At 50.9% G+C, this 21,796-nt stretch overlaps 2 protein-coding genes across 5 annotated transcripts in view; one reads left to right on the forward strand and one right to left on the reverse strand.

Moving 5' to 3' along the window:
- TG (thyroglobulin) overlaps nt 1–21,796 on the forward strand; it is a 266,107-nt gene that overhangs the window by 181,197 nt on the left and 63,114 nt on the right. The window lies entirely within an intron of this gene.
- The window catches only part of SLA (Src like adaptor), a 63,402-nt gene that overhangs the window by 6,601 nt on the left and 35,005 nt on the right, over nt 1–21,796 (reverse strand). For 2 of the 4 annotated variants that reach the window (XM_034668643.1, XM_011222904.3), the window contains exons 2-6: nt 17,824–17,921; nt 9,000–9,099; nt 8,204–8,290; nt 4,465–4,568; nt 2,071–2,202 (exon numbers count right to left, since the gene is read on the reverse strand). In XM_034668643.1, coding sequence (XP_034524534.1) covers nt 2,071–2,202; nt 4,465–4,568; nt 8,204–8,290; nt 9,000–9,099; nt 17,824–17,921 — 521 coding nt within the window. Of the gene's footprint in view, nt 1–2,070; nt 2,203–4,464; nt 4,569–8,203; nt 8,291–8,999; nt 9,100–17,823; nt 18,095–20,578; nt 20,598–21,796 lie in introns of those variants that run through there. The other 2 variants (XM_034668644.1, XM_002917614.4) reach the window with 2 other exon arrangements.

A 21,796-nucleotide genomic window follows, 5' to 3' on the forward strand; every position in this document is an offset into this window, starting at 1 on the left:
TGGCCATATTTGGGGACCTGTGCCCTACTCCCTCTTATCCTTTCAGTCACCACCATGCATGGGATCCTTTAGAGGCCAGACCTTTACACTTATGGTTTTGTGTTTAGTCCTAACAACAGTCTCGTAAGAGGCACAGGGACTAAAGTCCCCATTTTAGAGATAAAGACACTGAGGCTCCAAGGTGTTTATGAGTTTTCCCAAGGCACCAGGTAACAAATATAAGCCACCTGGAACACGAAGACATCTGTTCAGACCCCTTAGTGCCCATTTTTTCTGATTCTGGGTCTCTAGGTAGAATCTGGAGGGAGGTAAAATTGGCCACGTGGTTTCCACTTGGGGGTCCCCAGGGGCACAGGAGGCCACTGACACGGTCCAGTGACGCATTTCTGGAAGGCAGGGCTCCTGCACTGGGGCAAGCTGTTTGGGTGCTCTGGGCCTGGACACCTCGTGGGTCTCCGAGTCTGTACAGTCTTTGCTGGGGCAGCATCCCTTTCGTGTTTGCTTTTGTCTATGCAAAACTTACGGTCTCCCCACCTCTCCGATGATTGTTATTAAAAGCCAAATACCACAACCAACCTTTACTCATAATCAGTAAAAGTTGCCTATCTCCAGGACTCCCTTCCTCTTTCATTTTTAGCTAAGCTGCTAGGTTTCCAGGTATCAAAGAAGTAACATTTGGTATCACTTACTTTGCATCTGCCCCATTCCGTAATGACATTACATTAGGGCGCATGTTACGTGAACAGTCCAGTCATGGCAACCACGCCAGGGGTTTGTGGCTATCCCACCTTCTGTGAACAGGGCGCTGTGGCTCTGAGAGATGGGGGTCTCTTCCCAATGTCTCACAGAGCCCGGATCTGAGCTTGGGCCTGTGTCTCCCAAGAGGCCATTCCTCCTCCATGCCCTGCCCTTCTTCTCACTGGTCAGGTGTGATAACCCAGGCCCTCTGGGCTCCTTTCACCTTAAAACGCCCTTCAAGACCCCACAGCCTATAGAATGCTAGCAAAGATACCCAGGGGTGCGAGTTCTGGAAGCGGAAGTGGGAAGACACATGCAAAGTGAGAGCAACTTCTTCCCTCCTCCCTCCAACAGGCTGGGGAAGGGAGAGGAAGGAGGTGTGCTGGTCAGAGGGACAGAGGCCAATGTGAGCAGGAGCCCACTTTTATGTGTCAGGCCCTCCCCTCAGCGCTTTCCCTGCACTACTCCAAGGGTTCCTCACGATACCCCAAGGCACGAAGGCGATCAACCAGCCCTGGGTTGCCCAGAAGATCTGGGATGTGAACACAGAGCTTCCAGAGCCAACTTTTTACTATTTCTCCCTTTTCCATGGGGTAAAATATCACGTCCTGACCTGGCGTTCTTGCCTGTCGCAATCTAACTCTGACCTCTTCTGACTCTACTCTTCCCTGTCACCTCCATCAAAATGCACTCGGCTGTTGCTGTCTTGGAGGGCACTCCCCATCCTGGCCTGCGTGGAACCCTGAGACCTCCCTCCTGGGCCCGGGGAAGCATATCCCTGAACAAAGTGCAGCCCTGGTCTTAGGAGCTTGCCAGAAAAGCCAGACTAGGACACAGGCCACTGGGTCACGAGGCAGAAGGACCCCATTCGAGGGAAAGGCCAGTGTGCACGGGAGCCGAGAAGACAGGCAGTCAATCCTGACTCCTAAGGCATGTCAAGGAGGCGGCTTCCTGTTGCTTTGAAGGCTGAGGAGGAGTTTGCCAGGCAGAGAGGGAAATGAGTGGCATTTTAGAACAAAGCCTCAGGGGTCCACTTAAGGAAGTGCCAGCTGTTTGTGGTTGCAAATATTGGGCATCCTATTTCTTTCCATCTGCAGGTAAAAAGAGGGTGAGGTCAAGATTAGCTGCTTATACAACCTTCACAGGCAGCCTGTTTTGGCTCAAAATCTACAGTCTGCATTAACAAGAAAAGAGCAGATTAAGGGAACAGGGTGAGAGCCAAGTCAGTCACCTGGCATGTGTCGGGGACCCGTGCCCATCCTAGACACAGGCACTGTGGGGCAGTTAGCCAAGAGGGGCTTCATTGATCTGTCCCCGTGGGGTGTTTCTTACCGGAATAGTGATTCACCAGGTCCTCCAGGCACTGGAAGGTGAGCCTTGGGGAGATGTAATACCAGTTGTTCGGCAGGCGGAAGATTCGGTAATGCTTCACCTGCCTGTGTCGCACGGAGAGGGAATAAAACCCTGCGGGAGATGGAGGGCGGGTCAGAGGCATCCCGCGTGGCCCCCCGAGGGCGGCCCGCTGAAGAGCCCCCCCAGCACCGCAATGGAGAGACCTCCTCAGCCTTGGGAATGCAGCAAGAGTACCCAGACGTGCCCTCCTGCACTTGGAGGATCAGTGGCTAGGACCCCGTCTTCAGGGACTGCAGTCACTCTGCAGAGACCACAGCCACGTGCTCCTTTAGCGGCCGCGCCACGGTAGTCACTGTAGCCGCATCAGCCATACAGATTTTCAGGTGCACCTGCTTACTCTTAGCTCTGTGAGCCTACCATTCCGGGAGCTCCTACATCCTTTTCTGGAAAGCCACCACGTCATACCACTTCCTGGTCCTTACTCTCTCTTGGTTATGCCTTATGCTTGGTTTTCTCAGAAATTTGGAAAAAGTGGCAGCTAAGACTTTTTCTGGGTATCCCTAAGAAACGTGTCAAACATGCCATTTCTCCTTAAGTGCCATAAAGGTAGTGAGGCAGTGTGGGCTAGGAAGAGCAGAACTTCGGGCAAGCACCTTCCCTTTTCCTAGCCTTGATTTTCCCAAGTGAAAAGTGGGAGACTGGGACCTAGATCCCTTCTGCTCTGTCCTTTGGGTACCAGGAGTGAAAACACTCAGTAGATGGGGAGAGGAGGAGGGCATTTGCATTTACTGGGCCTCTGCTGTTGCTACAGGCTGCTCGGGGGCTAAGCTATTTCCAGGTGTTATCCCCAGATATGTTATAGATGCAGAAACGAGGCTCAGAGCGCCTGAGTGCCATGGCCAGAGGCATGCAGCTTGGAAATGGCAGATTTGGGGTCTGACCCTCGTCCTGATGGGCATTCCTACCTTTGCCCCAGGCCTGCCCTCTGAAGTCCAACATGTGTCTTCCTGTAACACTGACAGGAACTGGAAGTAGGGTGAGCAGGTCAAAAGTGGCAGGTGGAAAATTATCAGAACTTTGCATACCCAAGGGAGCAGAGCCTGCCACCCCCCGCCGCCAGCCCAGCCCCAGCCCCGGCTCGGCTGCAGATCTGCCTGACAGCGCCTTTATTTTTAGATCAGCTCTGGCACCTCCAGCTGGGTTCTTCCCTCGCTTGGCCATGCCAGCTTAGAAGTTCTATCTGAGTCTGGGTCTCCCACCTCTGGGGACTGCCAGGGCATGCACGGGAAATGTGGTCTTTGCTTTGATCTTGTTTTCCCCTAGCACATTTGAGTTTTTGAGAGAAAAGTTGTTCTTGAATTTTTTTTACCATAGATAGATGGTCCCTGCTTCTCCACAGTAAGGCTGATGCCCATTTTGGTGAAGGGCTCCAGCACCATGCTGCACTGGCCCTTAGTAGGTCATGTGGGAAATATTCTCAGATATCACATTTTCTCTTCTTCGATATTGAAGAGACAAGAAGCAGGCTAAGAACCTGAACGTACCTTCTGTTTTTAAAATGGTGTCATTCTTAGTTATGTCTGGGAAAGCCCTAGCTGCTGAGTGTCTCTCTCCTGTGAGTTAAAGTGCTCCCTACATCCCAGATACTGTGCAAAGCACCTTCCTAGTGTCAGTCCCATGCTCTAGGAAAGGGTACCCGGGCTTAGTGAGACAGGTGCCTTCTCAGTAATGTCTAGCCAAAACTAGAATGGAGAGCCCTTGCTCTGAGCTATGACCAGGGGCCCTGCTGCTTGTTTTCACTGAATTACTTAATGTGTAAGACATAAGGAAGTTATAACGATGGCGATCATGGTGAGTGCATAAGAACATACATCTACCTGACCTGATTCTCTACATGGTCCGAATTCATTGTAGGGCACAGTGGAAACCAATGTTGAAGGTCTCCTGTGTAGCAATAGCACTATAAACACAGTTATGTTTGAATGGCACTGCCTCGAAGAAGTAAATGTGCCCAAGGCACAGAGCTTGAGCGCGTGGGCCAGGCCTAGTCCCAAGCCTGCTCACTGGGGCCCAGTGTTGCCTACACCTGCCGTTTGCTTTGCTTCCCAGTTGATGGGACATTTCCCAGTGGGAGCCTGTGGGGCTCACTGAGTCTGGCCGTATCCTCGCCCTTCCAGATCTCCGCTCCCTCTCTAGGCCCCTAGCTTTCATACTGGCCTTTCCGGGGCTGTGTGGGCTGCAGGGAGCTCACCAGACCAGATGGCTTTGCATGTGTTGTGGGAGGAGGCAAAATGAGACGTGTCATGAGTCAGCCCCGAACAAAACCTGCTCATCTCAGCCATAGCAGGGAAAGGGGAGTCAGGGGCCGCTCACCTTTCTTCGTCTCACTCTCTCGGATCATGAAGGAGCCCATCTTCGTGTCTGGCAGCTGGAGCAGCTCTTCCGCCTTGTCTCTGCCCAGCCCTTCAAACAGCCAGCTGAGAAGTAGAAGGAAGGCATGAGTGTCCTGACCACCCCCTCCCCCCAACAGGCAGGCGGTGCCAAAACTCAGAACAAGGTCCAGTTGGTATAAAACTGTTGGGATTAAAAAGAGGTGGGCAACTGGCCGCCTTGTCTCTGCCCAGCCCTTCAAACAGCCAGCTGAGAAGTAGAAGGAAGGCATGAGTGTCCTGACCACACCCTCCCCCCAACAGGCAGGTGGTGCCAAAACTCAGAACAAGGTCCAGTTGGTATAAAACTGTTGGGATTAAAAAGAGGTGGGCAACTGGCCTGCCCTTCCTTCCTTCCTTCCTTCCTTCCTTCCTTCCTTCCTTCCTTCCTTCCTTCCTTCCTTCCATCTTTCAGATAAAATTCCTGAGTGTCCACTGGATGCCAGGTATTACATCAGACAACGAGGCCACAAAGATGAATAAAATATCCTTCTCATCTTGTTCTCAAATGCCAGCCGGTCCGTACCCGTTCTGTATTACATGACATAGAAGAATTCCAAACTGCAATAAGGAACCTATGTGGCATTTAGTTTAAGGTCTCTGCCTTGTATTCTCACCGCCCCACCGCTCCCTCACCACCCCACGAGGGCAGCGACAACGTCTGTCTGTTTGGGTTCCGTCTTTGTGTCCGCGGTATCGAGCTCGCTGTGTATTTGTGAATGAATAAATGGGCACAAGGAAGACATGGTGGTGCATAATTCCACCAACTTAACAAACCTCACTTTGCATTCATTATATTTCCCTCCTGTCTTCTCTTGTTCAATGTATTTTAAACAAAGTTGTCATTGCACGATGCATTGACATGTGTTTCTTGTTTTTTTTTTTCCACTTAACAGTTAAAAAAAAAAAAAGCAGTTGTAATACTGTGGTCCAGCTTTCCAACAGAATGTTCACCTTTCATACGGCAGCCAACACTCTTGAAAATGCTTTCAAAAAAGCAGCTCCGTGCACAAAGGAATCTATGTTCTAAGGAAGTGGGGGCTTCCTCATTTTTTCAGAGCAGCCCCAGCCAGATCCCAGTGTGGAAGAAAATGCTTTGTTAGCACTTGGCTGGGGTTGTACTCAGAAGCAATTATACCTCCTTTTTAACAGTTTCCTATTTCAGGGACTGAACCCTGGCTTTTAATCCACAGTCTGAACTAGTGCATGCAGTGGCAAACATTAATGCTCCACCGCATCGCATCCTTTGGCATCACCAAGGCACGCCAGCGCGTCCTTTTAGCCCCGTGGCTGTGAGGCTGTTATAAGACCGTAGATGTATAATCGGGTACTGCTTATTTATGTACTGGCCTCCAAGAGTGCTTTTGTTGTTAAGATCATGATTTAGCCTAATATTTTAACTACCCCCTTAGTTCTGCACAATGCATGCATATTAATTATCTTAGTGTCTGAGACAAACATTCATCCTCCCCAATCCTTCCAGGAAATTCTACTCATAAAAATGAATACGAGAAAAACAGTAACGACAACCATGTGTGAATACTAATTATGGGCATCGTGCATATTGAAATCTGATCCTCACATACACCCCCTAAGAAAGGTAGTCTTGTCTCCCTTTCACTGATGAAGATACTGAGGGTCAGAGTGAGTAAGTAATGTGTCCAAGTAACTGTATGGCAGCAACTGGTAAGCTAGACTTCCAATGCATTTTCCTTGGACCTCGAATTCCAGAGCCATTCTCCTGCACCACCTCTCTTCTAAGTCGATAGTTTAAAGACATTTATTGCATCTACGAGTTTAGAAGCTCCAGTGGGCTGTGATTACATCTTACTCCTCCAGGCTCCTCGCCACCCGAACCCCTGCCAGCACACAGCAGCACATCTTCAACAGGAAAGCGTTGATGCATGTTTGCTAGGTGAGCAGATGGGTCAGGGACACACAGCTGACGTGGAAAAGTTACGTGACTGACATCACTTTCAGAACATGGCTGTCATAGCCGCTCTTGTCCCACCTCTGCTCCCCTTCATCATCCTCGGCTCAGAAATGGCTTTTGGTATTCATAATCACAACCCATGACATTGCAATGAAATGCACGGATTTACATTCTGCAAAATACGCAGGCAATTATCTCTGCTTTGCCAAGTGTGAGCGTGTAAAAGCAGTTATTTCTGGATTCCTCCAAATAAAAAAATAATGCTTTTCATTCTTCCTTCCTGTATGCCGAGGTCTGGCCTCCGTAGCTTGCCAGATGAGGAGACTGGGGGTCTAGAAGGTGAAGTAACTTTCCCCTGGCGCATGTGGGGGGCTCCTGCCATGGAAGCCAGGGAGCCAAGCCATGCGTATTCCAGACCAGGGGTGCTGGCCTCCAAAGCCCCCAGTCTGCACACCCGCAGGGGAAGACAGTGTGCTTGTCTGCTTCTCTGCCGTGCCTGATTCTTTCGAATGTCTCCTTTTCTGCCTGACTTCTCCATTTGTCAAGTTGGCTACGTAAGCGTTTGGGGCACTAAGTGTTCTCTGTGTTCTGGATTTGATAAGAATCTAGCTAAGATGTACCAAGTGCTTACTGTGATGCCAGGCGTTGTTCCAAGAACTATCCACGTATTACCCATCTCATCACCCTCACAGCCCTGTATTTTGGTCTTACTATCTATTATCATTCCTGTCAGTCTGTATTGTGATCTCTGTCTGACATTGGAGAAAGGAAGCTGAGACAGGAGCTGTGGAGTAGCTTGCCCACTGTCACACGGCCTGCAGGGAACAGCGGCAGGAATGCAACCCAGACAGGCTGACTTTTTTTTAAAAATTTTTAATTATGTTATGTTAGTCACCATACAGTACATCAATAGTGTTTAATGTAGTGTTCCATGATTCACTGTTTGCGTATAACACCCAGTGCACCATGCAACACGTGCCCTCCTTACTACCCATCACCGGCCTATCCCAGTCCCCCACCCCCTCCCTTCTGAAGCCCTCAGTTTGTTTCCCAGAGTCCATAGTCTCTTATGGTTCATTCCCCCTTCTGTTTACCCCCCCTTCATTCTTCCCTTCCTTCTCCTACCGATCTCCCTGCTATTCCTTATGTTCCATAAATGAGTGAAACCATATGATAATTGTCTTTCTCTGCTTGACTAATTTCACTTAACATAATCTCCTCCAGATCCGCCCTTGTTGCTGCAAATATTGGGTAATTGTTCTTTCTGATGGCTGAGTAATATTCCATTGTATATATGGACCACATCTTCTTTATCCGTTCGTCTGTTGAGGGGCATCTTGGCTCCTTCCACGATTTAGCTATTGTGGACAATGCTGCTATGAGCATTGGGGTGCACGTGGCCTTCTCTTCACTACGTCTGTATCTTTGGGGTAAATACCCAGTAGTAGACAGACAGGCTGACTTTTAGCAGCTGTGCTTCTTTGATCACAGTTGGTGACTGTTTATTGTTACTTGCCAGGAACGCAGCATTGGACCCGAAAGATCCAGCTCCCTTGTCTTACTGATGGGGAAACTGAGTCTCAGATAGGGCAAGGGGTTCACCAAGGTGACACCCTTCCTTATGGACTGAGCAAGAGTAAGAGTGACCTTCCTGAAACTTCCTTTCCATGGTGCAATCTCTCTGTGAGGGCTCATGCATCGCTGGCATCAATATCATGCTTTATCAATGTCATTTCAGAAATGTACTCACCCGTGGTAAACTCTGGCCACACATATTCCGGGAATGTAACTCTCTCGACCAGTGCTGAGGGAAATGGCTTTCCACCAGCCCCCTTCGCTGGAAGAACAAGGACAGACGAGAGAGGGTGGATGTGTGAGTGGCAAAGTGAATGCAGGAACAGAGGAATCAGATTTTATCTGGGGCACATAAGGCAGGAACCCTTCCCGTGTAGCTGGCACTAGCCATCTTTTGGGGATCCACAGCAGATGTGCCAGAATTGGGGGCCTTTTAAAAACAAATGTTTACTATGCAGAATTACACCCTGCAGTATAACCAAGATAGTTTGTCTGTGTCAATGAGAATCTAAATAAAAGGAGCTTAGAGCCCCCTATTTGTTCTATAGCCCATTTTAGTCATGGAAGGACAGCAGGATGGAAGGCAATACTTTCTATTTATCATCAGACTTTCTCAGACCCCCGGGTCCTCCTGCCTGAGCCCCCACTGTGCTGGTCTATAATATCAGCACTGCACGGGTGGAAGATGAGACCAATGTAAGAAGCAGTAGTTGGACCATAAAGGGTCTCAAAAGCCAAGTAAGGAATTTAAATTTAACCCACCAGGCAATGGGCAGCCACTGAAGGTTTTAGAGCACTGGCAGTATTAAGGATTAAGCACTAGGATCCGCTGTATGGGCCAAATATCTCACCTCACAATAGGACCAGGGCCTGAGTGGAGTTGGACAACTATAGCTAAAATCTAATGATTCCCACTCAAATCAAGTTCACCCTTTTTAAGGGATTGTGAAACATTTGGAAAGCCAACTCACTCAGAAATCACTCGTAGTTTCTCCCCTCGGCGGAATATGGGGGGGCTGATGTCAGGAGATGGGTAATCACTCAACACGGCCAGGAAGTCGCTGTCCAGTCCTGGGGAAACAAAGGCAAGGTGGGTTCTCCCTCACAGGGAACCGAAAGGCCACCGACCCCAGGGAGGGGAGGGCCAAGATGAGTCCCTCCCTTGGACTTCTCAGCCAGAGATCCATGACTTGCTTCAGAACAACAGTTTTTAGCAGGCCCTCCTCTCTGCAGGGATGGTGGCACAGGGAGCTCAGAGGAACCCCAAGTTCAGTAACCTCCTCCCATTAGCAAGCCCACCTTGGCCCTGACATTCTCCTCTAAGAAGTGGGGATCCTGAGGCCCTTGAGCAGAAGTCATAAGATCTGGCTTTAGGCTTTGCCACTGTGTCTGCTGATCCCTGTCATCTTGGGCAAGTCCCCAAATGCCTACTAGCCTCGATTTCCCCATCTTTAAAGTGGGGCTAAGACTACCTCACTCCAGGTCCATCTGAGATGAGGTGAAAGTATGCAGCAGCACCCCATGAATCATAAGGAGCCAGAAAAGCATCTTTTATTTTACCCTCCCTGGGGCTTGTGGGTCCCCATGCATCACATACTGGGATAGGGTGTGTCATGGTTGGGCTGCATGAGCTCTGAGGACCCACCGGGACTCAAAGACTCTAACTCTGAACTCCACGAAGCACTTCTTCCTTGTAGGATATAAGGCACCATGCTGGGGGTCAATTAATAGGGACTTTGGGGTAGGGTTGGGAGAAAATAACTACTTTTCATCATGTGTACTTTGCAAGTTAATTCTGGTGACATTTTGAACAGGAAAGCTTGCTGTCTGGTTCCTGTGAGTGCAGCTTACCGTCAGCTAGAGAAGGAGTGATAACATGTGATTCACTTTTTGGCACTAAGCAAAATCCTGTTTTATACAGCCCTAGCGGTTTGCTGGAATTCGGGTGCATTACATGCACGGTAATATTGGGGTACAGTTTTTGGGAAATAATCTACCTTACAAATGGGCTGATTTAGTACCTGTTTGCTATGACGTTGGGTTTTTCTCTCCATCTGCTGGCTGGGCATCTGAACTCAAAATTCTGGGTAACTTACCACGTATTCATTCACTAAGCAATTGTTCACTAAGCGCTTACCCTGCACCAGACACGGCAAATAAAGCAAGCGAAGTCTCCCTGCTCAAATGGAGCTCACATTCTAGAAAATCCATACATTGTTGAGGGAAGGGTCATCACCTGCCCCCCCCCGAAAACCTGGAGAAATCCCAGCTCTGGGGCATGGCAGTCTTGGTAGCCCAAACTGGCCACTTTCTGGGATCCAGACACCCCCATGCGGGGACTTCTAGACCCTGCCCCTTACAACTCCTATGTCCGGGACTCTGCGGCTCACCAGCACCCGGACAGAGTAACCCAAAGACAGCGTCAGCAGGAGCATGTGTGAGAGTGAATCAGAAGCTGGTTATCACCATGGAATAGCACATTTAGATGTACTGTTCTTTGGGGAAGCTGAGCCACAGACAATAAAGCAGATAAAAGCAAGCATATTTAGGCGTGAAATGGAAACCAAAAGTGATTCGTGCTGGCTGTAATCACTGAAAGGAGTCAGACCCTACGAGAAGGAGCAGGGCCTGGCCAGGGAATGGTTGATCCATCAGAGCCTCCCCAGAGCCTGCGGGGACACCTCCCTCCCATTCTGCTTTGCTGGATTAAAAAGAAAAGGAGTTTTTCCTCGTGTAGCCGGGACCCCCAGCTCAGTAGTGGGAGGCAGCACAGCTCTTGGGCTTGAAGCCAGAAGTCCCGAGTTCTGATAAAGGGTGGATCCAGATTTTGTGAGGCATGAAGCTCATGCAAATTTGGAAATCCTCTTTAAACAAAAGAACAGAAAAGAAATTGCAAATACAAAACCGGGTACAGTCCCTAGGAAGCCGCGGTGCCAGTGAAGGGGGGCCTACCACAGAGGGTTTGGTCAGCTTCCCAGTAAAGCAGCCCCGATCCTGAGGCTGACCTTGCACTCTGTGTGTGGCTGCACCCTTCCCCTCTGGGGCCTGCGTTGGTCTGGAAAACGAGGGGTTGGAAGACACCTTCATGATGGAAATCTGGGCTAATGGCCTCAAATATGAAGCTGCCGCTTATTAACATGGTGTCACACTGCTCAGGAGCAGTGTGACGGGCCGTCGTGTTCTTCTCAATTTGCTGGGATGCCCTGTCCTCAGAGCCTGCGGACAGGCTGCTTCTCTGCCAGGAAAACACCTGCTCTCCCCTTTCTCATCCCTCCCACCCCGGGGAGGTTTGCCTGGAGTTACTGCTTTACCCCCCACCCGGGGCTCTAAGCTTTTCCTTTGAAGTGATTACCCAGGTTGTATTCTGGAGTTCCTAGGATACTGGGGGAGTGAGTGCGAACTCCACGAGGAGCTGTCCTGCATCCCCTGTCCAGCACCTGCTGTCCCACCTTGGATGCTCAGGGCAGCTTTGTGGAATGAAGACAAGGAGACATCCCCATGCTACTGGGCTCTTAAACGCTGCCATCGTGCTGCCTAAAGCCGTCCAAGGGAAGGAAACCTGATTTGTGGCACCAGCGTGGTGGGCGGTCATCACAGAACCAGCCCCTAGTGAAAAACAAGGCTGGAAGGAGAGGCACAGGGCTTGCTATCTGTGACCATCACAGAACCTTGAAATAGACCCTGCGTCTCTGCGGGGCCGGGGCTTTGATGTCTGATTCACCGTGAAGACTGTGAAACAGAACAACCGCCTTTCCTTGCTTTAAAAACAAAAATAAAAACAAGATCCCATTATCAAAACAATTGTCTCAAACATGGAAAGAGGCTTCAGGGGCTGGAGAGTTTCAATTTCACAATAACAGCATGGGGCTTCCTGTGGAATTTCCGTCATAGCGATGTTTTTATAGCTATAACACTTCCACGTCGCTGAGAAAGCCTCACAGTGGGGCTTTTGCTTAAAACTGATGGCCTTGGTGTGGTCCTTTGCAAGGGATTTCAGGCCCATCCCTGCCACCTGTCTCGCCAGGCCCCCGTGGTAGAGCACATACAGAGTCGGAAAGTCAACGTCACTCATAGAGCTCAAACGCACTGTCAGGTGCTCCTGGAGCCCCAGGATTTGGGGAGAGCTGAGGCCTGGCATTAAATCAGATAAGTGATTGGTTCGAGGAGAGGCATGGAGGGGATTATCGCAGATTTAAGATAAGGAAACAAAGCAAGCGAAGAAGTGTGCCCGCACATAGGTGAGAAATCCAGAGAGGATTTTCAGAAGAGAAAATGGGCTTTGGAATCAATCAGACCTGGCTTAAATCCCACCCTCCACCACTTAATTGTTCTGTGATTTGGGGAGAGATGTATTTTTAACCCATCTGAGCTTGATTTCTTCATATGTAAAAATGGGAAATATTGAAATCTACCCTGTACGATTGGGGTTGGTTTCATGATTCAACATATGCACAGAACCCGCCTCCACAGGGGGCCGGGGTGGGGGTGCTAATATCATGCTTATGGGATGGGTGGGATTAGCATTATGTAGTCCAAGACCAACTTCAGCCAATGGTGTCCTGAATTTTGAAAAACCTCTGAATGTGTAAATTTGAAAATATTCTATTCTTCAGAATAGATGCAGAACAGAAGATGAAATCCGGAAGACCAAATATTTACTGTTGTCTCAACTTGAAAATGTGTCATATTGAACGAACTGTACAAAAATATAAAATGGGAAACGAATCCAAAACAGGAAGGAGACCCAGGCAGAACTTACTAGCCTCAGATATTACTTGGTCAAAGGAGGACAGGCCTTTTTTTTTAGCGTTTATTATTCCTCCTAGATTCATTACCATTTCTTTTTAAATGCTAAAAACCTTTCAGTAGATTCCATTTATAACTCCAGCAAAACCAGCCTTTCAGGACTCCCAGTGCTCCATACAACCCTAGGGAGTGTACATTCTTATTTAAAAAATGAAGAAACAAAGGCTGGGAGAGTTTTTAGAAGTGCAGTGAGAACTTGAGGGCTGTTAAGCTCCTGGCCATGTCCCTAGGCCACAGAGCTCTCCTTGGCGTGTAATTACCAGGCTATCCCCAGTTAGCACTCACTCCTTGACAGGCTAGGACAAAGGCTGACTCCAAATGAGGTCCCCACGTTGGCACCAGCAGCTGGGTGCAGTTGGCTGGCAAGGAACTAAACAGCCCAACGCTTTCAGCTTCTGGTTTCACGCTCCCTTGAAGCCTGCCCAAATCCATAGCCTCCCGAGGGTCCAAGCAAGCCTCGCTTTGAACGTCTTTTATAGGAAATATACACACACCACGAACCAATCAGACAGGGCTGAGCAGACTGGCCTGATAGGAGGTCACCACGAACCGCAGGTTGTACTTGTGGGTTGTGTATTGTGGGTTGAAAAGTGAGACACAATGGTCCACGAGTTCTTTTCTGTCCCACGCCTTGGCTGCCCCATTCTGAGACGGGGCAGATCGGGAGCGAGTAGACCCGGAGGCTCTCAGACGGCACAGCAAGGTGGAGACTGGCTCAGGAGCACAGGGCAGCAAGCCGAGTGCCCGGTCTCAAAACCCAGTCACCTCGCAGCAGAGGGTGCAGACCCTTCCCCTGGCCACCTGCTCTCACTACTGTTTACTTAACGGTATCTTTCGTTATGTTAATTTGCTTTAAAAAAAATCTTTAGCCCCATTCCAAGCACCGGGAAGTCATGGTTTAGCGGACGAGGTGTATTTTGTATGGTCTCCATGACAAGGGCAGCGATGTATGTTCAGTGTGAACAGGTGAACGATCACGTTCCACCTAGACCATAATCTTATGGGCCAGAAGTGGCATGAGTAAGACCCAGGTGGGAAAGGTGCATCTAGTCAAACATCTGATGCGGGTTCCCTTCCACGCAGTGGCCTGTCTGTGATAGCGATCACTTCCTGCACGGGCTGTGAGGAAGGAGAGCGGTTGCGTGTAAAGCATTTGGAACCATGTCTGACACGTTATAAGCAGCGTCACTCCTGTCATCCCGTCGTTTTACAAGTCAGACCAGAGGGACCCTACAGAAACAAACTGACTTTTCTCATCTCTCCTTGTGTGTGAAGAGTAGGGGCAGGACTAAAAGCTGGGTCTAGGGATGCAAGCTTCCGGCCGAAGCCAGGGGGCTTGTAAGAAATACCATGGGTTGTTTCTGTCCACCATCATCGAATTCTCATGAGCAGATCTGGGGTGGGGCCCAGCGATCTGCATTTTTGACAACTTTCCAGAGGCTCTGATGCAGGTGGCCTGAGAATCCTTCTCTGAGAAGTGCCAGGCGGGGTCGGAGACCTCCCTGCCCCCTTCTTCCTCTTCAGAGCCCCTCCCATGTCTTCTTTCCATGGGGAAGCACCCTAGATGCTATGTAAATGCCCTGCTTAGCGCGATTTCCATGCTTGCACAGGGGGGTCTGAGCAGTGTCTGGGTTTGCATTATGACCTCCGTCAGTGAGATCTCACTTTAAGTCAGGGTGATAAAAGGTGAGGAGGGGGAAAGAAAAAAAAGTAACGTGGGAGGAAAATTGTACCTTCAGATTGTCTTTAAGGTAGAAATATGTCATTTCCCAGCTACATGGGAGTTCCCTAGGTCTTACTCAATTCTGTACTGTGTCTGGGACAGAGCCAGAGTCTGAAATAAGGATAGAATTGTAGAGAAAATGAGTTATATGGGGTGATTGGCAAGCAGGTCATGGAACCCCCAATTTGACTGATTTAAAACTTTTTTTGGGGGGATGAGCATTTAGACATCGCCTAGTGCAATCAGGTGACCCCCAGTGGAGTTTAGAAAAGAGATTCCCCCCACATTTTTCAGGTGGCTACTTTGTGCTGTCATTGCTGTGAGAAGAGGTTTGTCCTGCTCTCCCTTTGAAAGCTGAGCCCTGCCCTTCTTCTGGAAGGCTAAGTGACTCACTCAAGGTCAAATGACTTCCAGGGGCAATACTGGAAGCTCTGCAAGGTCATTTGTCTCTGAGACCTGCCCTATTTCCATCAAGCCCTCCAACCTCTGTGGGTTTTGTGATACTAGTCTCCGGGAACTAGAGTAATCAGGAATGTTCTGGAAAGCTTAGTTTGGGAGCAAACAGATGGACAAAGCCACATTCCAAGGCATTCACCGTCCTGGCTCCCGAAAAGAATGTGATCCTAAAAGCTCAGAAAATGTGTCTGTCTAGCAGTTTACAGGTAGGCCTCCCGCTGATCCCTGTGTAGGGCCTGGGGCTTTTGGTGATTTTAATTCTTCACCACTCAGGCTAATGTCAGAGGAAGCTCCACTTGTACGCTGGCCTAAAGCACTCAGCTCCGGGCACTACGTCTGGGTATTGGAGCCCGACCACATGAGTAAGCACCAGTGCCTGTTCCGTGAAAACCCGAACCCTCCGCATCCATTGGCTAGAAACTAATTAACACAGCATCCACTGCAACCACTTTCCTCTCCCTTCTCCGAGTGGATGTCAGAAAAGAAAGAAGAAAAGAGGAAATCAAGTTAGGACTGAGCACAGAGGAAACTTTTCAGGGGTGGGGGATGGAAAAGGCAGCTGCTCGCGCTTGATGTGGTTGCCTGGATCACACACCGGGTCCGACCTGGGGAATTCTCTTCGCCAGGGGGTGGAGGGCTGGGGAGACCCCGCTACCTCCTGTTTCGCGGTGACCTCCCACCACCCACACAGTGGAAAAAGAGAAACTTATTTCATGAGAATTTGCATTCAAAAACTAAAGGGAAATGAGCGAGCCCTTGGAGACCCGTGTTTTCATGGGGTTTGCTCAAGCATGCCCCCCCCTGCCCTGGGGCGAGAGGCCACAGTACAAGATGGCCTTGGTGGGTGGGTGTGTTCCTCCCGCACTGGCGTGGGCCCCAGGGTGTTTTCTACAAGTAGCCGTGACCAGAAGGGGAAGCTGTGACTTGAGGTGGTTTGGAGAAGGTGGGAGAAGGGCACAGGTTCTCCCCTGGCAGCAGCGGGCGCGGCCGGCACATAGTTCTGAGCTTTGCATGGGAGGCCGAGGGGCCCAGAGTACGCGTCAGCTGCCCTGCTTCATCACAGGGTTCCATCCCCTCTGTCCCAGAGAATGTTCTTTTGGTCCTCTCCCCCTTAGGTTTAAGGAGGGGCATTGGAACAGACAACCACTAGGGTTGCCCAGCATCTGACTGGAGTGAAGGGGCTGCGTGGCAGGGTCTCTGCTTGCTCCCTTGGGGGCATCCGAGGGGTCATGAGACCACGTATAACTTGGTGTCTCCGTTGTGGAAGCAATGAGAAGGTGCCTGTCTCCTTTCTGAAGGGGCCACAGACGTCGCGGAATGAGCAGTAGAGGCAGGGCGACTGGCCCTGTCTGCTCTCAGCAGGCAGGATGGTGGACATCTATGTGTGGGAACTTTGCAGGGTGCAGGGCTGTGGGGGGCGCGGGGACTCAGGGCATTACCAGAGGGAGACTGAGCACCAGTGCCGTGACATCAGATAGGAGGTGGAAATGTCCCAAGGGGACTCACCCTGGGGACACGGATGGATCACCTGAGCTCCTGACCATTCCCTTCCCAAGCCCCTCAAGGACCTACACACCACCACCCGACCCAGAGAAAAAAGGGCTTTACTCTCAGTCTTTGCCTTTTGCTAGCTGATGTCCTTTTAGGGCTCTCTGGCCAGTCTCTGGAGGGCTCCTCGGCTTCAGGAGTCCGCCTCGACCTGGCAGCGCCGCTGGAAGCTGACCTCTGTCATTGTCGCCTAACCTGTGTTCTTGTGCTCTCCCCCTAGAATGGCTAGCCCTGTGATCCTACCAGTGGGACCCAGGATTCCTTTCTTTTCAGGAAGATTTCCTCGAGCTGGTGTCTAGCTTCATCAAAAGCTTGCAGAGCTGNGGGAGGGGAGGGCCAAGATGAGTCCCTCCCTTGGACTTCTCAGCCAGAGATCCATGACTTGCTTCAGAACAACAGTTTTTAGCAGGCCCTCCTCTCTGCAGGGATGGTGGCACAGGGAGCTCAGAGGAACCCCAAGTTCAGTAACCTCCTCCCATTAGCAAGCCCACCTTGGCCCTGACATTCTCCTCTAAGAAGTGGGGATCCTGAGGCCCTTGTNCTCAAGGACCTACACACCACCACCCGACCCAGAGAAAAAAGGGCTTTACTCTCAGTCTTTGCCTTTTGCTAGCTGATGTCCTTTTAGGGCTCTCTGGCCAGTCTCTGGAGGGCTCCTCGGCTTCAGGAGTCCGCCTCGACCTGGCAGCGCCGCTGGAAGCTGACCTCTGTCATTGTCGCCTAACCTGTGTTCTTGTGCTCTCCCCCTAGAATGGCTAGCCCTGTGATCCTACCAGTGGGACCCAGGATTCCTTTCTTTTCAGGAAGATTTCCTCGAGCTGGTGTCTAGCTTCATCAAAAGCTTGCAGAGCTGCGATTATATTAAACCCACGATATTATGTCGCGGCTGGCGGGCAGGGTGTGGTAAGCAAGAGCCTAGGTTTCAGAATCAGACCGGCCTGGGTTGGAAATCTGACTCTTCCCATGGCGGATTACATTTCCTTAGTGAGCCTCAGTTTCCCCACCTGTCAATACAGGTGGAACGAGCTATTCTCAATGGTCCACCACACAACGCCAGCAGCCCAGGAGCCATTCAGGGCACCACTACTCGATCTTTTGAACTGCTAACCACGAGCAAGGCGAGAGAGATGGGTACAAGGAGCGCCTCTGCACCCCGTGCCCTGTTTCAAAAACTGTCAGCACCCCCATGGCTCAGTTTTGGCCCCCAGCTCTCGAGCAATGGAGCTAAGCATCACACCCAAGACCCAAGAAGCCAGACTTACCATCTGGGCTGGGCACAGGTCTCTCGGGAGGTGCTGGGGTGGATCGCATACTGTTTCCCATCGCTCTGTCTCCCCGGGCTGTCAAAGATGCTCGAAGCCTACAGCACAGGGGATACACACAGCAAGTCAGCCACGCACTGAGCCCTCTGGATGAAGAATGACCCAGTTTAGAGTACATCCTGCATCATTTTTCAGCAGCTCGCTTCTGGAGGGGCGGGTGTTTTCATGTGAAGTTGAGATTCGTGAATGTTGGTTACATTTGCTCAGCTCCGCGTCTTTTATCAAGGGAATGACAGAGAAAACCACAGAGAGGGAAGTTGCGAACAAATGCTGTTGGTGGCAGAAGTTTCCATTCCTCTGCACCCTGGCTGGCGGAAAGTAGCCCGTGGCGCCTTGTGTGCAAGGTGAGGGGCGTTTCGGAGGGGCTGCAGCCCCTCCCCCCTACTCAGGACCCTGCCCCAACCCCCATGCATGGGGAATTGGGAGCACCTGAAACCCCAGGAGGCAGCAGCTTGACAAGGGGGCGGGAGAGCAGAGGCTACTTTCTGCAAGACTTTCTCCTGCGTGCGTGCGTTCCTCCACATGCTCTCACCCACGGTGAAGAAGGGAAACTCCATCCCAGCACTGTGTGCTTGCAGCATGCCCCACTCGCACATCCGCTGTGACTTCTGATTATTGCCAAGTCCCTGCATCCCTCACCCCATTTCTCCGTGAAGGCAACTGAGTCCCCGGGAGGGTAAGAACGTGTCTAAGGTCACGGGTTTGAACGGCTGCGGCTGGGCCTCCAGTCTGTTCCATATTCGTTCACATTCCGGCTCTGCGCGTCCAAGCGTGGTGACCTTGGACAAGTTATTGACCTCTGCCTGCCTGTTGCAGGGGACAATGATGGAACGACATTCGGTCGTGGCTGCACAATTAGCAGGTAAACACAAGAAGCACTGAGGACACGGCCTGGCCTAAAATCCCTGTTCATGACTGCAATTTATAGTGTATTTTCTGAGTGTCCATAATGATAAAAACATTCAAATTCTGGGCCCTCAAAGGAACATTTTAGAAGGGAGCTTAGGCGATTACAGAAAACGTGTCTTCCTGGGATCCTTGAAGCACGGAGAAGAGGGCCCCACCCATAGAGCCCTTCTCGTCTCCTGGGGGTAAAGAGGAGAATGGAAGGGCAGGGTCCCCCAGCTGGTGTCCCACCCAACTGCAAACTTACACTCCACCCCTTTCTTTGTCTGCAGTTTAGGGTGGAGAACTGAGTAGCTTGAAAGGGTCCAGAAGTCAGCCAACCCAAACCCTACCCTGGCCTTAAATCCTTCCTCTGTGCACTGCATAAGCAGATTCTGGAAAGATCTATGCTCTCAGCAAGGCCTTCCAGAGATTGAGGGAGGTCTGTATCACTTCCTAATTTAGTGAAGAGGAGGTGGGAAAATGGGGTACTTAGTGCACTGGGAAACAAGAAAAAACTAAATTAGTTTTTTTGAAAGTTAATATATTTGAAATATTTACATGAATAATCAGTCGTAACTCAAACAGTTCATAGTATAATCGTACTCTTCCTAAGATAATCGCAAGCTTGCAAGAACTCTAAGCCCATAACGCACCACAGAAAGTGTGGCTGGAATGGCTCATACAAAGTTAAGAACCCCATCTTCTGATCCTGTTGACTGCAAACAACAGAGATAGTTCTAGGGTGTGGCCCCTCTGGTGTAAGCCCTTCCTTTCCCCATCTTACCACCCCCTGCCCTGGCCCCATACAGCCAAACAACACCTTTGACCTTGGCAGGGCCCTTCCTGCAAGCCAGGCAAGTTTTAACAGCATCACACTGGCTCCAGGAGGCAGAGACAGTGTCCCCAGCTCCTAGTTGAAAAGCCATGCTAATGGAGTGGCTGGGAGCCTCACTCCCTGCAGCTCGGTCCTGGGCCCTGAGCCAGCACCCTGAGAAAGGCAGGCCCCTGTGGTCCCACCCACCCAACGGGAATGCGTGCCCGTTCTGAGTCCCCGGGGAAGGAGCAAAGAATATAGCCTCTGACTCTGAGGAGCCAATGTCCCCCACGGAGCTGTGCCCCCTGTGTGCTGCAGAGATGTCCCCAGGGGCCTCTGCCACCTCCGTCCTGCTCCCCGTGCTTTCCTGGAGCCTACCAGTCACCCCAGACCTTCAGATTCCCTGTCATTTCCAAGGCCTGGGGAAAGCTCTCAGGACAGGCTGGGCAGAGGTCTTGGCAGACCTCCTGTCTGGGGAGAACTCTGAAACACGCATGCTGGCCTCGTCCCTCTTCCTCTCCCGCGTGTCCCCATGCCACAGTGCACCACGCCGTCGCTTGACTCCCCTAGCAATGCCGCTGTGTTCCCTGCAGCCTGACCCTTGCACGTAGCATCAGTTAAACACCAGGGACTGTGCCTTGACCCCTGCCCCACGTTGGGTGTCAACTCCCATCCCGCAGACGTCCCAGCGGCCTGGCTCTCCCACTCCATCTTCCCCCTCGGAGCCCTTTCTGGACAACAGCCTCCAGCCTTCATGCCCCCCTCTTCCCTTCCTCCACACTACCATTCCAGAAAAGTCATGGGGAAGAAAAGACTTTGTTATCTATCAAAGTGAATTCTGACTTCACTCCCTCCAGTCAACTTTGTAATTCTTCTCAAGCACAGGTGTGTGATTTGGGGGGATTCGTGGAATCGGGAACAGGAAAAAGAAAGGCTCGAGACTTGCGTTTTTCAGGTAGGAAAACTGAGGTCCATCCAAGAAAGGAAACATACCCAGGGTGGTGACACGCCAAAGGTCGGGTAGGTCCCAGAGGTCTGACACACTCCCTGTGCCCTGCTTCTCGCACTCTGGTCTCTTCCGTCTCTGGTCGGCACGCATGCACGAGCCCACCGTATCCCGTGCTGTTCAGAGAAAGGTCTCAACAGCCCCAAGTGGTCTGCTCACTGGCTTCCTGTTTCTCTAGGAAGGAGTTAACTTCTCTGCGAGAGGCTTTCATTTGAGCAGAGTGAAAATGCCCCCAGAGACCAAGAGCCAGGGTCTCCCTAATGAAAAGGCTGAGCAATCTGATTTAATCTGTGACAGTTTTATGCAGGGGCTGGAGGTGGGAGAGAGGGTAGGAGACACATAATTGCTTCTAGGAACAATAAAGAAAGGGCAAAAGAGAAATGAGTTAATTAACATTAGCTCTGAACATTTGGTTTCCTTCTCCCTTTCCTTTGTGATGTCAAGGATCAGAGCTAGTGTTTGCCTCTTAGCTCCCCCCTAGTCTTGGGACCAGTGCTGTTTTCTTTGCATGAACTTGGGCCACAGTTGACTCTTCTGATAAATGAGAGGAGTGAAAAAGATGGTCTCCAAAGACAGAGCCACTTAGCCCCTTTTAATTCTAGGAATCAAGACTTAGTGAGTTTTTGAAAACAATTAATAGAAGAATCGTCATCACTTTTCTAATCAAGTTCCATTACAGAATCCAAACCCCGAGTTCTTGTTCTTCAGGGTCAAGGGAAGGCCGTTCCTGTGTGCTCGACCTTCTGGTGGGCAATTGCCTTTAACCCACCCAGCTTCCCTGGGAGGTGGACTTCCTCCTCCACCTTCTCGGTGTGGGGGTCAGCCACTGAGCTCACCTGTCCACGCGGGGAGAGCTGGAAAGGTGCAGGGCAGGGCTGCCAGATGTGCACCTACCTCTCCTGATTTCAGCACCGGTGTCCCTTGTCCTTTCCCCGGGGGCCCTGCCGCTGCCTCTCTCCAGGGAGGAGGGAAGATCTCCAAGGACCTCTGGGCTGTGCGGATGCATGGCAGGCACGGAGAGGTCCCGCGGCCGCAGGGAGTTACCACTGGGGTTGTGGGAGGTGCCTGCCGGCGGCCTGTCTCTGGCTAGGTCTCTGTGTGACCAGATCAGGGATCCTTTCATTGTGAGTTGTGCATTATCTTATAAATAGAGGGGCAGGCTTCTGTAACCTTCCACTCCCGGATGGCATCCCGGGACCGTTCTG

This window comes from Ailuropoda melanoleuca, chromosome 9, assembly GCF_002007445.2.
Source record: "Ailuropoda melanoleuca isolate Jingjing chromosome 9, ASM200744v2, whole genome shotgun sequence".
NCBI classification, from domain to species: Eukaryota; Metazoa; Chordata; class Mammalia; order Carnivora; family Ursidae; genus Ailuropoda; species Ailuropoda melanoleuca.